Source organism: Dryobates pubescens, chromosome 3 (genome assembly GCF_014839835.1).
Source record: "Dryobates pubescens isolate bDryPub1 chromosome 3, bDryPub1.pri, whole genome shotgun sequence".
Lineage (NCBI taxonomy): Eukaryota > Metazoa > Chordata > Aves > Piciformes > Picidae > Dryobates > Dryobates pubescens.
The window spans coordinates 49,145,721-49,161,707 of NC_071614.1; the positions used below are offsets into that span (position 1 = coordinate 49,145,721).

At 48.7% G+C, this 15,987-nt stretch overlaps 1 protein-coding gene across 1 annotated transcript in view; it reads right to left on the reverse strand.

Moving 5' to 3' along the window:
- Positions 1–1,777: 1,777 nt before the first annotated feature.
- The window catches only part of BFSP1 (beaded filament structural protein 1), a 29,636-nt gene continuing 15,426 nt past the window's right edge, over positions 1,778–15,987 (reverse strand). Inside the window, exons 4-8 of the mRNA XM_009906902.2 lie at positions 15,320–15,412; positions 10,190–10,297; positions 7,851–8,071; positions 5,889–5,974; positions 1,778–3,173 (exon numbers count right to left, since the gene is read on the reverse strand). Of these exons, the coding sequence (XP_009905204.2) occupies positions 2,227–3,173; positions 5,889–5,974; positions 7,851–8,071; positions 10,190–10,297; positions 15,320–15,412 (1,455 nt within the window). The 3' untranslated portion in view covers positions 1,778–2,226. The remainder of the gene's footprint in view (positions 3,174–5,888; positions 5,975–7,850; positions 8,072–10,189; positions 10,298–15,319; positions 15,413–15,987) is intronic.

Below are 15,987 nucleotides of genomic sequence, written 5' to 3' on the forward strand. Positions count from 1 at the left end.
CTGGGTACTGCCTGCCTCTGTTTTACACCATACATTGTGATAGTTATTAAGCAGACTTACTGTTGCTGCTGTTGGGTTTTGGATTATTTTTCCTCCCCTGAGTACTCAAAACCTGCTTTCACCAGCAGTTATTCTGAGCAGTTGCTCCCAGCTCATTAGAGTACAGCCTGCATATGCTTTGACAAATCCCTCTTCTGTGGTTATTTACACTGAGCAGCAGCACACACCTGCTTCAGCCGTGGCTGGCATCAGCTCCCACAAGCATTTCAATCCAACAGTGTCAATAAAGCAATCCTGAATAAAAAATGAGACACTGTGGGTCACCTGTCAGAGGAGAAGGTGCCACTTTGCCAGGCAAAACAGTCACAGTAGCTGACACTTGCATTGGAACTCAGTCATGGAAAATAACACCAGTGTTGAAAGAAGGCCTTGAGTCCTGTGAGAGGGCAGTGCTGCAGCTGAGGGTCATCTGCTCAAATGGTGTCTAGCCCCCTCCTCCTTCACAGCTGATGGCACTAATAGAGTCTTAGAATGCACCTGTCTAAAGGGGCCTCTAGAGGTCATCTAGTCCAACCTCCCTGCAGTAAGCAGGGACATCCCCAACTAGATCACAGCCACAGCAAGACTGACCTTGCATGTCTCCAGGGATGGGGCCTCCCTTGGACAGTGTGTTCGGTGTTCCACCACCCTCCTAGTAAAGAGCTTCTTCCTAATGTCCAATCTAAAGCTGCCCTTCTGTAAGCTAAAAGCATTGCCCCTTGTCCTAGTGCCACAAGCCCTTGTAAACTGTGGCTGCTGAGTTTTCTCCAGACATTGAAATGCTGCTATAAGGCCTTCCCAGAGCCTTCTCTTCTCTGAGCTGAACAAGCCCAACTCTCTCAGCCTGACTTCATAGGATAGGTGGTCCAGCCCTCTGGATCAGCCAGAAAGAAAAGGTATAATGATGCCAAAAGCTGAAATGCAAACACCAAGAACTGGAATGAGGTGGGAGAAAGACCATGTAAAGCCCAACCTAGTAAAGCAGGTCAGGATGTACTTGGTTTTAGTGAAATTGTATACCTGAAGTCAAGCTGAGGCCTAAGTGCGTCAACACTTTAACGAATGCTCAGTATTTGCACAGCCACAACTAAAGGGTTGTTGGGTTGTGTTGGTTTTGGTTTGGTTGGTTTTGGTTTGTTGGGTTGTTTGGTTTGGTTTTGGCTTGGTGGGATTTTTTTGCTTGTTTATGGCTTTTTCTTACTTAGAGGTTTCTGGAAGCTGCAAGAGGCTGTCACAGAAGTTTCTTTTTGCATGAGGCCGGGGAAAGGCACTGCTTGTTTCAGCAACTTTGGGGAGAGGCATGGGACTGCAGCTGACTGGGCTGCATCAGGATCCTGTGGCAGTACTAAGCTGTAAAACACTACAGTCTGAGCAAATAAATGCTGAATAAGAAAACAAGAAGTGCTGGCTGCGGTCTGCTCAGATGCTTGTTAGCGTTCACAAACACCCTAGCTGTGTCATTGAAGGATAAATAATGCCTTTAGTATCTTTTCTAAGGGTTATCTCCCACTTTGGTGGCATTTCAAGTTTTAGTCTGAGACGATACACAGTTGAAGCTCATTTCAAATATGCAGAGTTTGTTTTTAGGTCCAAAAAGCAAAGGTCTGCCAAGCTCATTTCTAGTTAAAGACCATCAATAGGAGAGATTTGGAATAGGTTACTGAAGAGGTCTCCAGCCCTTCTCCTGAAAAAGTCCTACACACTCAGTTGACGTTTATGTGTGGGGGCTATTAGTCAGCAGTAAAGGCAACACAAACCCACAGTTGGTATCTTCGGTGGAAGGCAAAACTTTTATTGAATGAACCAGAGGTCACAAGTTAACATTTGCAGGTGTCTGAGAGATGGGAAATCGTAGGGCATCTCTAGGAGCAGCAGAGGAATACACAGATCTGTCTCAGATATCGTGGAAAGCCAGGCAGCTCTGTAATAATAGTTGCTTTCAACTCATCCTAATCATGAAAATCAGTCGCATAAGAAGTGCCTATTACTTGTTGCCCTGGAGCACTCTAATGGTCATTGCACCAGAGGTGAGCCTACATCAGACAGAACTGCCCTCAAGGTATCAATCTGTTCCAACCAAACAGCACAAATCTCACTACTGTATCATTCGGTCAGAAAGAAAAAAGAAAACAGTTAATAACTATGCCAGACAGGTTGACTATCAAGGAGGGGCAGGGGGGGTGTCACTTAAGAGCCTTTGTCACCTGGTTTCTTCTTGCTTGTCTTCTCTATCATCGTCTCCACGATCATCGCTGTCTCTTCGTACGTCTGAATTCTGTCATCTGAAAACTTCTCAATGGACTCCACCACCTCCACCTTCTCATAGCTCATGGAGCCAGGCAAGCTTGCTTCCTTGAACAAAAGGCCCTGCCTGTCTTCTCGCTCGTATTCTGTCTCTCGAAGGACTCCTGGCTCAGTTGGGCTTATCAGAGCAGGGGAAGGAACTGTCTCAGGCTCAGCGAGCTCTGGATACTTTGTGATTTGTTCCATTTTCCCTCTTGCTTTTTTCCCCCATTCAAGCATGTATTCTCTCTCTTCCTCTTTCTGTCTATCTTGGAATTCAAACTCTTCTCTCCTTTCACAGATATCGCCTTTCTTTTTTTCTGATGGTTCAGCAGGTTCTGGCAGCTCCGGTATGGGCTCCACATCACCACCATTCATCACCTTCCCATTGCTGGTGGAAACTATGATGCCTCCCCCTGTTGGGATGGAGGGGGCCAAGACGCAAGGTTCTTCATAGCTTTCCTCCCCTGTTACCAGCACATAACGCCCTTTGGGATGGGCCTCAGGTTTAGGCTCCGGTCTCTTGTAGACTCTTATTTTCTCCCTCACAATGTTACACAATTTATCAAAGGCTTTACTTATCTGGGCTCCATCAGGTACATCTTCTGGGCCTATTTCCTTTTCATCAAGTTCTAATCCTTCCTGGTCAGGTTCACATGTGACTGAGCCTTCATGCCCAAACTCCAGATGATCTTGGTCAAAACCTTCCAGAGTTCTTTCATACATTCTTTCAGGTGAGTGACCATCAGTTATGTCTTTTGACATCAACTCCTTTTTCCTGGCAATTTTCTTGGTCAGAGCTTTTTGCCTGGGCTTCACGCTGGCAATGTCTTGCACAGCCTGGGTGATATCTAAGGAAACATCAAAACAAAGCAAACAACAAACAGGGCTAAACAAATGCTGATGCTGCCTCAGCCTCGCTGCTGCAGGTGGAGAGCTGAATGCAGCAGCAGCAATTAGCACAGCTTCTGTCCGTGCATTCAACAGCCTCTTCTTGTGCGTTTGTGCATAGGCCACTTAGCCAAGCAGCCCCTGAGGCTGCAGGACACCCACGTGGTGTAAAAGAGGCAGCTGCACAAAACCTTCACCCATCAGGTCTGCACTAATGCTCAGTACCTTCCTCCCAGGTGTCATGGCACAGAATGAAGGCAGGTGTCCAAAGTTATAGGCACAGCTTGGAAGCAGGACTGAATGCTAATAGTTTGTGTGGCTTTGACGCCTCCCACAAGGGTTTGGGGAGGGGGGGAAAAAATAACCCAAAACTCTGTTAAGAAATTTCCCACTGAATGCAGCCCTGTGTGAGAGACTCCTTGTCCCTCCTTGTGTGACTCAACAAAGATAAAATCACTTGCTGCTTGCCCAGACAATATGTTGTTGGGCAGAGCCACTGGAAAGAAGGTGCAAAGATCATGTAGGAATCCTGTCTACCAATCCTGGATGCAAATCACCTTGTGATTGCATCGTGATAACACTGACTGCAGCTGGCCTGCAATGGCCCAAGGACCCAGCCATCACGCCTTCAGGACAAGATCATTTCCAGCTACCAGATACCCCCAGGAAGGGAGGATGTTGAGACAATGAACTCACCACCTGTTTCCTGATGTGTAATGAGTGTGTGGGCAGGTAGATGGTCTCAAGGGGGTGGAGGCCCCCTCCACCCCCCCCCCCATCCTGACCCCTGCCCAAACACACAGAAATGCACAGAAAGATTTCCTGGGGAACGATACCTGGATCTTTACCTAAGGAGGATTTCCTGGCCCCTGAATTCCTGAGGGACAATGCTTGGACACATACCTAAGGACTAAAAGCTGTATAAAAGACTTGACCACTACTGGCTTAGAAGAATTAAAATACAGAAGAAGGAGCATGTGCTGAGGAGGAAGGAAAAGCCCAGGCCAAGGCTGCGTCGGAGAAAAGAGGCCGTGGAGCCTGGGAGAAGCAGACTGAACCCTCTCTCTGTGTCCTAAGTCCCACCTGCTGCAACTCATGGAGCTGACCCAAGCTGCCCAGAGGACCACATCTCTTCTCCAGCCAAAGCCTCAGCACCGTTTACAAACCCAGCATCTCCTGCAGCACCTTTCCTCCACAGACTCAAACTGTCTTGGGGGGTGAGGGGTGTGGTAATATAATTCCTTTCCTCTTCTCTCTCCCTATCTTCTCCCTCTCCCCTTCTTATTTCCATTTTATTTATGTAATAAATAGTCTAGCTGTTGATATTTTGGCCTTGTTTGTGCCTCTAATTTCACAACACGGGAATATTCAAAAGAACTGAGTCTCTTTCCCTCTCCGGACCGAGACACCCTGCTTGGTGAGTGGTCAAGGCCTGATAAGAAAGGGGGTGCTCACCACTGGGACCTTTGTGTCCTGGAGAGCCTAAGAGTGAGCCAGGTACCTCACAGCAACACTGGGTATGGGCAGATGCCTCAGAAGGGAGCAGCGATTTGGAACAGAGCTAAGCAGTGCAGTGCTGAGGAGCAGCATTTTTGTACCACTCAAACACTGGTGTGAGCTGTGGCCTGTGCAGAGGGACGCTCTGCCCACAGGATATGCTTCCCATCTCCTGAGCAGTCAGTGGCCACAGCCCCAGCACCAGCTCAGCAGGAGCAGCAGCATGACCACTGATTCCCAGGGCATGGTCAGCTAGGGCAGAGGAGGCAGCAGTTGGCACTAGGGATTATGGGAACACACCCCAAGTCAGCTGTTTTCTCCCCATGTCACAGGTAGGAGGGAAGAAAATGTGTGGCTAGAGCCAGGCCACACCCTCAGCAGGTGTAAAACAACACTTTGCAGGACAGTAGCTATTTTCATCTGCTGAAGATCTGACCTCAGGCATGATGGACCTATTTCACCAAAAAACTGCTACGGTTCACAGAGCAGTTAGAAAAACTACAGCTGCACACAAAAAACCCCATCCCCTCATTTGCAGTTTACCCCTGTTCTCAGGGCAGTTTGTTGTTCATAAACCCCCAGCGAGCCTTGGATGTGAGCTACAGTAAGTCATCCTGTATGGCAGTACCTAGAGAACCTTTCCATAAACCAAACCCCCTCTGCTAAGGGCAGCCTTCCTTATTCAGTCCTGGCCATTTACCTGTCACCGGGTTCCCAAGCATCCTAATGCTAACAAGCAATTGTACAACATGGAGGAAACACCATTCAGAGGAAATAAGCCATGGGACATAAAGAGGACCCCCACAAATGTCCTCTGCCTGCCTGCAGCCCTCGAGATGCCCTGATACTGCTTGCATGTGGATAAAGCATGGATCAATGACTTGCAACAAGTCAGCACAACCCCCCCCCCCCCCAGCTCTTTCCATAGTTTCAGGTGCCTGTTGATTGGACTAAGTAGTAGATTGAAGAAATTAGCAGAGAAATTCTGACATGGTTTGGGGCTTTTCCAGCTTCTCCCAAAGCCAGTGGAGGTAAGCTGAAATCGCAGCATTTACTTAGCAAGCCTGGAGTCAAGCTGCTCTCATGGCTGGTGTTCATATGGAAGGCAAATGGAAAAACAGCTTAAAATACAATGATGCTGCTCTTAACAGACACAGGAAGACATGTCACAGGTTTACCTCTTCCCCTCGAAGCTTGAGGCTGGACAGGTCTATAGATCTGCGTGAAGAGTGTGACTGGAGTTCCTGCTATAGCAGAGTTTAACCTGCCAGAGAAGATGTGCATCAGTCAGACCTCTCCCCCTCATTTCTATCAAGAGCAAGTGAAATTGTGCAAAATGAAGCATGGAGGTTAAAGTAATGTCTCTCTCTGTGGTGGAGTCAAAGAGGATGGCAGGAGCCTTGTTTCTTGTGTGGGGAAAATGAACACAGCCACAGCACCTTCACAAGAGTTAAGCTGGTGGAAACACCAGCAGGAGACATGGAATACTCCACTAGGTAAAGTAGGATGGTAATTAAACCCCATAGCAACAGATTGAGTAATTTAGCACAGCACTTTGAAAGGATGGGAAGATTTTGGATAGGCAAAGAGCCAATCTGTACCTACCAGAGGTCAGCAAGAGCTGTACATGTTGGTCTGTCAAATCTGAAATTTGGAGGCCATTACGACATTATCTGCAGGTGCCTGACTTCAGAAGGGCAAGAAGAAAACTGAGCAGTCTTCCTTATTTGAGGAGTCAATGGTATTAGGGATTAAAAATTAAAACTGAAAGTCTGACCTCTATGCAGATGAGTCACTAAATCTGTGGCCTTTCCAGTCTGCTCTGCCAGCATCTGGGAGAGCATTTGGTCTGCAAGGAGGGTGCACACCTTGTGAGGATATGCAAGAGAAGCACATTTTGGGTTTTGTGCTGAGAATTACACTGCCCAGATACTCCTAACCAGAGCTCAGTGTCCAAAAATGACACATTGAAAGAGGATGACATATCAGTTCCCCACATGTGGCAGTGACTGTTTCTGGGTGTTCTTCCCCTGCGTTTTGTGGACAGCTCAGAGCAGCAGTTTAGGCACTCAGAGGACTGGCTCTGTTGCATCTGCTCGGGTAGGGCTGCAGCTGTGAAAGCCTAGCTCCTTTTCTCGTGCGAGGCTGATGGTTGACGTTAGAGGGAGCCCATGCTCCTTTGTAGGTTTGAACACAACCCAGATCACAGACAGAATTGTCAGGGTTGGAAGGGACCTCAAGGATCACCTAGTTCCACCACCACTGCCATGGGCAGGGACACCTCGCACTAGATCAGGTTGCTCAGAGCCACATCCAGCCTGGCCTTAAAAATCTCCAGGGATGAGGTTTCTACCACCTGGGCAACCTGTTCCAGTGTCTCACTACCCTCACAGTGAAGAACTTCCTAATGTCTAATCTAAATCTCCCTTCCTCTAGCTTGGACCCATTCCCCCTAGCCCTGTCACTACCTGATAACCTAAAAAGTCAAAAGTCCCTCACCAGCTTTCTTGTAGGCCCCCTTCAAATACTGGAAGGCCACATTAAGGTCTCCTCAGACCCTTCTCTTCTCCAGGCTGAACAACCCCAACTCTCTCAGCCTATCCTTATAGCAGAGGTGCTCCAGCCCTCTGATCACCCTCATGGCCCTTCTCTGGACATGCTCCAACATGTTTCTGGTGAATCTCTTATTTCCAACCCTAGCCCCATCCCCACCCCCCCACCTCTTTCCCCCCACTTTGCCTGTGAATAGTGCTTTGCTTTAGAGGCCATTTTCCCTGCCTAAAGCCCTTCAAGGCCAACCTGCCTGAAAGTCCCCAGCAAACTTCACCAGCACTTGGACAGCAGAGTGGGTGCTCAAATCACTTTGATAAGCTCCTCTCCCCTCTGCACTGATGCTGCAACAATATGTGGGAAGGAAGGAGACTGTATGGAAAGGAGGAGCTCACAATGGCTCTGACTTTTTCCTTGGCAGAGGCCTGACCAGATTTTGCATCTCTTTCAATCCCTCTCCCTGGATCTCTAGCAGTGAAAGGTGTGAAACAGCCATGGGTTAGGGAGGATCAACTGCTTTTAAACCTACATTTTCAGAGGAGATAAAAGCTCAGAAGCCCCCCTGGGAGAATCCAGACCTGTGCCCTTACCGGCTGTCCTCATTCTCAATGATGCGTTTGTAGCGCTCCAGCTCATTCTCCAGGGACTGCTGGTAGATCACCAGCTGCCGGCAGTCGGTGGTGTACTTCTCCAAGGTCCTCTCAGCCTCCTCTATCCCCTTCCTAAGGTTTTCAATTTGCTCATTGTAAAGCTGAATTTCATCATCGTAGCTCTCCTGCGTGTTTTTGATGGCTTGCTCCAGCATGGTTGTCTGGCAAACAGAATTGGTGGGTGAAAGAGGCAGCTCTGAAGTACCCAGTATGCAGCATCCCCATTTTTCAAGGGATAATTAAAGGCAAGATGTGTTCTGTTCCAGTGGGTGGGGCTGCACTGCTGAAACTCAGTGGCAGTTTCACTGCATTTGTTCAGTTATTCAAAACCAGTAACTCCCTCACCAACCCCTCATCCTTCCCAAGGTTTCTGATCAACAATAAGCATAAGACCAGCATGGACCAAAGGAACAGCTGAGTGATGTCCCCTTTGCCAGACACACAAGGCTGGCTGACATCTCACTGCATGACCCACAGCTCATGAAACAGCCTTGGATGAGCAGGCAGCATCTTGTGAGGGAGAACAAAAGTGCTTAGCTCAGGGAATATGCCTGGATGAAACCTGTTCTTCCTTCTGTATGGTCCACAGATCAGGCACTGAAGCAACTTTAAGTGGAGAATCACAGAATATTGGGGGCTGGAAGGGACCTTGAAACATCATCTAGTCCATCTCCCCTGCCAGAGCAGAATCACCTAGAGTAGGTCACACATGAACTCATCCGGGTGGGTTCTGAGTATCTCCAGAGGAGGAGACTCCACAACACCCCTGGGATGACTGTCCCAGTGTTCCATCACTCTCAGTGAAAAAAATTTTCCCCATCTTTCCATGGAATTTGAATGGCTCTTTTCAATATTTTCTCTCTCTCCTCCCCCCCACCCCCCCCCCACCCCTTTTTTGTTTTGTTTTGTTTTTTTTTTAATGAACTCTTCCCTTTTGAATGAAATTGTTCAGGTTTTTCACTTTAGGGATAAAAACTAACTCCTGTACAGTAAAGCTTCAGCTCCAGTTGCAGGAGAACACATCAACCACTGGCAATAAACATCATGGAAAAATAGGGAGCAGGAATTACAGGTGGGGTATCTGACAGAGTGATTCTGTTCTCACTTTCTTCTACTCTTTTTGGCTGTTTATTATAGTTTCTTTCTCACTTGGGTTGTTTTGTGGGTTTTTTTCTCTTTCCTCTTCTATTGAAAGAGCTTATAAAGAAATGAACTCACAAAAAAGCTAACAGGCCAATAACTGTCTAATGGATTTTATTTTTTTTAATAATTGATTTGTTTCCATATGTTACAGGCAAGAATTTAAGAAACCTTTTAAGAGCCTAAATTTAGGAGCTAAGTCCCTTTGCATTAGTTGGGTTACGTTGCAGTGTATCAGTGGACTAACCAGTTCCACAGAACACTTTAGTGTTTAGTGCTCATGGGGTGGGTTCCATAACCTCTCAGCAATATGGTTATCAAATCCAGAAACAGGAAATCAAAGGAGCTCAAGGGCTGCTCAATCATCATAAGCAGACTTCACCATCATGAGCAACCATCTCAGCAGCCTCCACTCAAAGTCCTTTTATTCTTCTTTTAATCAAGGCACAAGAATGAATTAATAAACTCTTTCTAAAGGGGACATGAAGAGTTAGCTTTGAAAGCAGCATGATTAATTCCCCAAGGAGTGTCCCTCTCTGTCTGCCAGAAGACAGTTTATTTTCTTCCCTGTTTTCTATATTGATTCCTAAGGGAGATCCCTTATAACTATATTGATTCTTGACCTTTCTAGAGGACATGTATCTTGTGTGGAAACACCAGAGCATCAGGCATGAGAAAGACCAAGAGACATGCAGTAGCAATGTCCCTGAGTGCCCTAGTGAAAGAAATTATGCTCAGGAAGTTGAGAGCTGCTGCTATGGCTGTCCAGAGAAGCCAAAAACCCCACCAGAAGGTGTTTTATGCCAGTATGTCACCCTCCTCACCCTGGATGGACAACTCAAGGCACAAAGGATACTGTGTTGGGGGGTGCATAAGGTGGTCATTCTCCACTCCTATGCATTAAGAAACATTCAGCTGTGTGAAGGTAGACTTGCCACTGGCAATCACCCTGGAATCATAGAATGGTTTGGGTTGGTAGGAACACCTGAAGAAAAAAATTAGAAGCTGAAAGGAAACTAAACCTCTAAGTCAGAGGAGTTCCCAAGATCTTGTTACAGCCACTTAGGTTTTACCGCATGACCATAAAAAGAGTAGTTCATGAGCATCATGGTTGTGTACATGGCTAGAGATGGCAGTACCTCTGTCTGCAGTTTGTATTTCTGAGCCTGTAGCTGGCAGAGAATGCTCTTGTATTCCTCCAGCTGGCTCTGCAGAACAGGGATCCTCCTCTCTGTGATCAGTTTTTCCTGGTTGGAAGAAAACAAAGCAAAACAGGAAAGTATGTTTCACTTTCTTATAAAGAGCCAAAAGAAATTCCACTCTTGGAAATACACAGCAGACAAAGAGAAAGTTACAAAAGATGAAAGATGTGGGTAAACCTTAAGTAAACCTCTGTGGCATGGCTTTACGAATATAAAGTGTCAGATGGCAGGGTTCTGGATGTACAGCTTATGCTGAAATCAGACCCTAGAGATAAAACCATTCATATTTTCTGCCAGATAATGAATTTCTTGACATTGCCAATCCTATTGGTGGGAATCACCAAGTTCTCATCTAGGCTGAAGGCTCTCGCGAGCGTGCACGGGAACGAGAGCCTGACTTCAGCGGCAGGCGCTTTCAATCCCGGCCGGGCTGTGTGCGCGGCGCCGGTTTGGCTCCAGAGCCTTTCGCTGCTTGCTAAAGAAAATAATAGTTTTGGTTTTGTTTTCACTCAAACTTTGCACCATGGTCGTTACTCAGACAAAGGGTAGAAAAACAGCATCTACCCAGACACAGTTGTTTCACCAGCGTGCTGGAGTCCAGGCTGCCAGCTGCAGAGAGTGCTTCAGCCTGGCAGTTGGAATAGAGGCAGAGGACAGCTGTGTCAGGTGTGAGCAGGTGAACTTTCTCCTCAGCCTGGTGGCTGAGCTGAAGGATGAAGTGGAGGAGGAGGTGTCTAGGCTGAGGTCAACAAGGGAAAGCGAAAGGGAGTTAGATTTTGGGAGAAGGCTCTGCGGTTCTCCCCTGCTGAGGGAAGGGCCCCTGGAAATGGAGAGGGATGGACTCAGGTCCCTGCCAAGGGTGGCAAGAGAAATCCACCCCGGCCCTATCCTCCTCCTCCACTGCCCTTGCATAACAAGTATGAGGCCCTGCAGGCTGAGGGCAGTGGGGTTGAGAGGGCTGAGGAGCAGCCATCCAGAGGGGAGACTAAGGCCAAGCAGTCCCCACCAGCTATAACAACCGGCTCCACACAGAAAAGAAGGGTTATAGTTGTTGGGAACTCTCTCCTGGGGGGTACTGAGAGACCCATATGTCGTCCCAACCCATCCCACAGGGAGGTCTGCTCCCTACCCGGAGCGCAGGTAAGGGATATTGCAGGGGAATCCCAAAGCTGATCCATCCCTCTGACTATTGCCCTCTGCTGGTGATACAGGCTGGGAGTGATGAGATCAACAAGAAGGGCACCAGGGCGATTAAGAAGGAGTTCAGGGCCCTTGGACAATTGATTGATGGGGCAGGAGCGCAAGTGGTGTTCTGCTCAGTTCCCTCAGTGGCAGGGGAGTACACTGAGAGGAACAGAACCCACACCATCAACAGTTGGCTCAGGGGATGCTGCCAGCAGTGGAACTTTGGCTTCTTCGATCACGGGACAACTTTTACTGCACCTGACCTGCTGGGTCCTGATGGGGGGCATTTATCTAGAAGGGGCAAGAGAGTCCTAGCACTAGAGTTGGCAGGGCTCATTAGGAGGGCTTTAAACTAGGTCTGAAGGGGGTGGGTGAAGACATCAGTCCCTCTGCAGAGGAAAGAGTAGGGCACAAGGTAGGGTCAGTTAAGAGGGCAGGAGCCCAGCTGCAGTGCATGTACACCAATGCAGGCAGCCTAGGCAATAAGCAAGAGGAGCTGGAGGTCCTGGTCCACCAGGGTGACTATGATGTAGTCGCCATCTCAGAAACATGGTGGGACAACAGGCACGATTGGAGTGCTGCACTGGGGGGCTACAGGCTCTTTAGGAGGGACAGGTGAGGGAGGAGAGGAGGAGGGGTGGCTTTGTATATTAGGGAGACACTTTCTGCCTCAGAACTTGAGGTGGAAGATGAGGGAATTGAGAGCCTGTGGGTTAAAATCAGAGGGCAGCCCAACAAATCTGACATCCTGGTTGGAGTCTGTTATAGACCACCCAACCAGGATGAGGAGGCTGATGAATTATTCTACAAACAACTGGAGGCTGTCTCAAGATCATCAGATCTTGTCCTTGTGGGTGACTTCAACCTGCCAGATATCTGCTGGGAACTTAATTCAGCAGAGAGAAGGCAGTCCAGAAGATTCCTGGAGACAATAGAGGACTGCTTCCTGACGCAGCTGTTAAGTGAGCCTACCAGGGGCCAGGCTCTGCTTGACCTGCTGCTCTCCAATAGGGAAGGGCTGGTGGGAGATGTGACCGTGGGAGGCTGCCTAGGGTGCAGTGACCACGAGATAGTGAAGTTTTCAATCTGCAGGGAGATAGGGAGGAGCACCAACAGAACCTTCACCTTGGACTGCAGGAGGGCAAACTTCAGCCTCTTTAAGAAACTTATTTGTAAAGTTCCCTGGGTACCAACCCTCATGAACCGAGGGGTCCAGGAGGGTTGGAGCTACTTCAAACAGGAGCTCTTGAAGGCACAGGAACTGGCGGTCCCCATGTGCCGAAAGATGAGCCGGCGGGGAAGGCGACCGGCCTGGATGGACAAGCAGCTCCTGAAGGATTTAAGGGAAAAAAAGAGGCTGTATCACCTTTGGAAGGAGGGGAAGGCTTCTCCAGGTATGTTCAAGGAAGTGGTTAGATTGTGTAGGAATAAAATTAGAAAGGCAAAGGCCCAGTTGGAACTGAAGCTGAACACCTCTGTTAAAGACAATAAAAAGCATTTTTTACTAATCTATCAACACTAAAAAGAAGGGCAAGGAGAACCTGCACTCCTTACTGGACCTGGAGGGGAACACGGCGACCGAAGATGAGGAAAAGGCTGAGGTCCTGAACACCTTTGCCTTGATGTTTAACAGCAAGGCAGGAGTTCAGGATGAGTGGTCTCCTGAGCTGGGCAATGGGGTCAGGGAGCAGTATGATGCCCTGGAAATGCATGAGGAATCAGTTCGGGACCTGCTGAGCCACTTGGACACTCACAAGTCCATGGGACCGGATGGGATCCATCCTAGGGTGCTGAGAGAGCTGGCAGATGAGCTGCCAAGCCGCTCTCCATCATTTTCCTCCAGTCCTGGCTCACTGGAGAGGTCCCAGATGACTGGAAACTGGCCAATGTGGTCCCCATCCACAGGAAGGGTTGGATGGAGAAACCAAGGGCTCAGGTACAGCCAGCATGGATTTAGGAAGGGCAGGTCCTGCCTCACCAACCTGATCTCCTTCTATGATCAGGTGACTGCCTGGTGGACGTGGGGAGGCCTGTGGATGTGGTCTACCTGGACTTCAGCAAGGCCTTTGACACCGTCCCCCACAGCAAACTGCTGGCTAAGCTGTCAGCTCGTGGTTTGGACAGCAACACTCTGAGCTGGGTTAGGAACTGGCTGGAGGGCCGAGCCCAGAGAGTGGTGGTGAATGGTGCCACAGCCAGCTGGCGGCCAGGCACCAGTGGCGTCCCCCAGGGATCAGTGCTGGGCCCCATCCTCTTTAACATCTTCATTGATGATCTGGATGAGGGGGTTGAGTCAGGCATCAGCAAGTGTGCAGATGACACCAAGTTGGGAGCAGATGTTGGTCAGTTAGAGGGTGGAAAGGCTCTGCAGAGGGACCTCGACCGACTGGACAGATGGGCAGAGGCCAATGGGATGGCATTTAACAAGTCCAAGTGCCAGGTGCTGCACTTTGGCCACAACCCCATGCAGAGCTACAGGCTGGGGTCAGAGTGGCTGAGAGCTGCCAAACAGAGAGGGACCTGGGGGTGCTGATTGACACCTGCCTAAACATGAGCCAGCAGTGTGCCCAGGTGGCCAAGAGGGCCAATAGCATCCTGGCCTGTATTAGGAATAGTGTGGCCAGCAGGAGCAGGGAGGTCATTGTGCCCCTGGACTCTGCATTGGTTAGGCCACACCTTGAGTCCTGTGTCCAGTTCTGGGCCCCTCAGTTTAAGAAGGACATCGAGACACTTGAGCGTGTCCAGAGAAGGGCAACAAGGCTGGGGAGAGGCCTTGAGCACAGCCCTGTGAGGAGAGGCTGAGGGAGCTGGGGTTGCTTAGCCTGGAGAAGAGAAGGCTCAGGGGTGACCTCATTGCCCTCTACAACTACCTGAAGGGAGGTTGTAGCCGGGAAGGGGTTGGTCTCTTCTCCCAGGCAACCAGCACCAGAACAAGGGGACACAGTCTCAAGCTGCGCCAGGGGAGGTTTAGACTCAAAGTGAGGAAAAAGTTCTTCACCGAGCGAGTCGTTCGTCATTGGAATGGGCTGCCCAGGGAGGTGGTGGAGTCACCGTCCCTGGAGGTGTTCAAGAGGAGATTGGACGTGGCACTTGGTGCCATGGTCTAGTTGTGAGGTCTGTTGGGACAGGTTGGACTCGATGATCCTTGGGGTCTCTTCCAACCTTGGTTATACTGTGAGACTGTAGTATTACAAACATCCACCACACTGTCCCTTCAGAACAAGATTTCCTTTCTCTGCAATACTCATATTGAGTAGCATAACTCCTTCCTTTGAACCAGCCATTTTGGGGGCTAGTACCTATGCTGAAGCACACATAACACAATCTCTTCTCTCCTGATCAGTCCAGTTTTCATAAATTCATAGAATGGTTTCAGTTAGAAGGAATTCCAACCCCACTGCTCATAGGCAGGTACTCCTTCCACTAGATCAGGTTGCTCAAGACCTTATCCAGCCTGGCAGAAGTGGCCCAGCACCCTGACAAGCTGGGCCTTGAAACTGTCTAATGTAGGGGAATCTACCACCTCCCTTGGGAGTTTGTTTCAGTGTCTAATAGTTCAAATGGTGAAAAAATTTCTTCTGGCATTTGGTTTGAATCTCCTCAGTAGCAACTTGTACCCATTGTGCCTTGCCTTTACCATGGGACTCATTGTAAAAAGGGAGTCTCCCTCCTCATGATTGCTTCCCTCTGTGTACTGGAACATGGTTATGTACCATCTCAAGGCTGAACAAACCCAATTCTCTCAGTATTCCTTCATATAGCGATTATTTCAGTTTCCATCTAACCTTGAAGCAGGAGTTGGAGGATAGGGGATGCTTTAGGATTAAATGTTGTCACTTCCTTACTTTAGAGCAGCCTGTATTTACCAACAGCAATGCTTACCTCACATATGCCAGTGGTGATAGGGGACACACGAGGGGTTGTCTGGATGATCTGCTGCAGAACATTGACGTAGGTTTGGATTTCCATAAGGTTCTGTGGTGAAGTCAAAATAACATTGTCATCAGAAAATGCCATAGCAAGGTGCTCCCTTCAATGTGCTCCACTTCTGGGGCTTATTCCTAGGTATTTACTTCTTTCAGCATATCAAAGTCCAGCTTATGTTCAGACTTGGTTTTGAAATGTGGATTTAGACCTGATTTTGAGTGAGTGCATGCTAACAGTTTTGTGATACTGAGGGTATGTTACAGAATTCACTGGAGTTTGCCACTGGAACAGATCACGGAGAATCATAGAACCGATTTGGGTTAGAATGAACCTTAAAGATCATCTAGCTCCCACCCCTCTGCCATGGGTAGGAACACCTTCCACAAGACCAGGTTGCTCAAAGCCTCATGCAACTTGGCCTCGAACACCTCCAGGAAGGTGACACCCACTGCATCCCTGGGCTACCTCTTCCAGTGTCTTACCACCATCACTGGAAAGAATTTCTTCCTAATATCCAGTCAAGCTTCAGTCCATTCCTTCTCTCATCCTACCACGACAAGCTCTTATTAGGCCCCCCTTCAGGGCCTGTAAGGCTATTATAAGATCTTCCCAGAGCTGTCTCT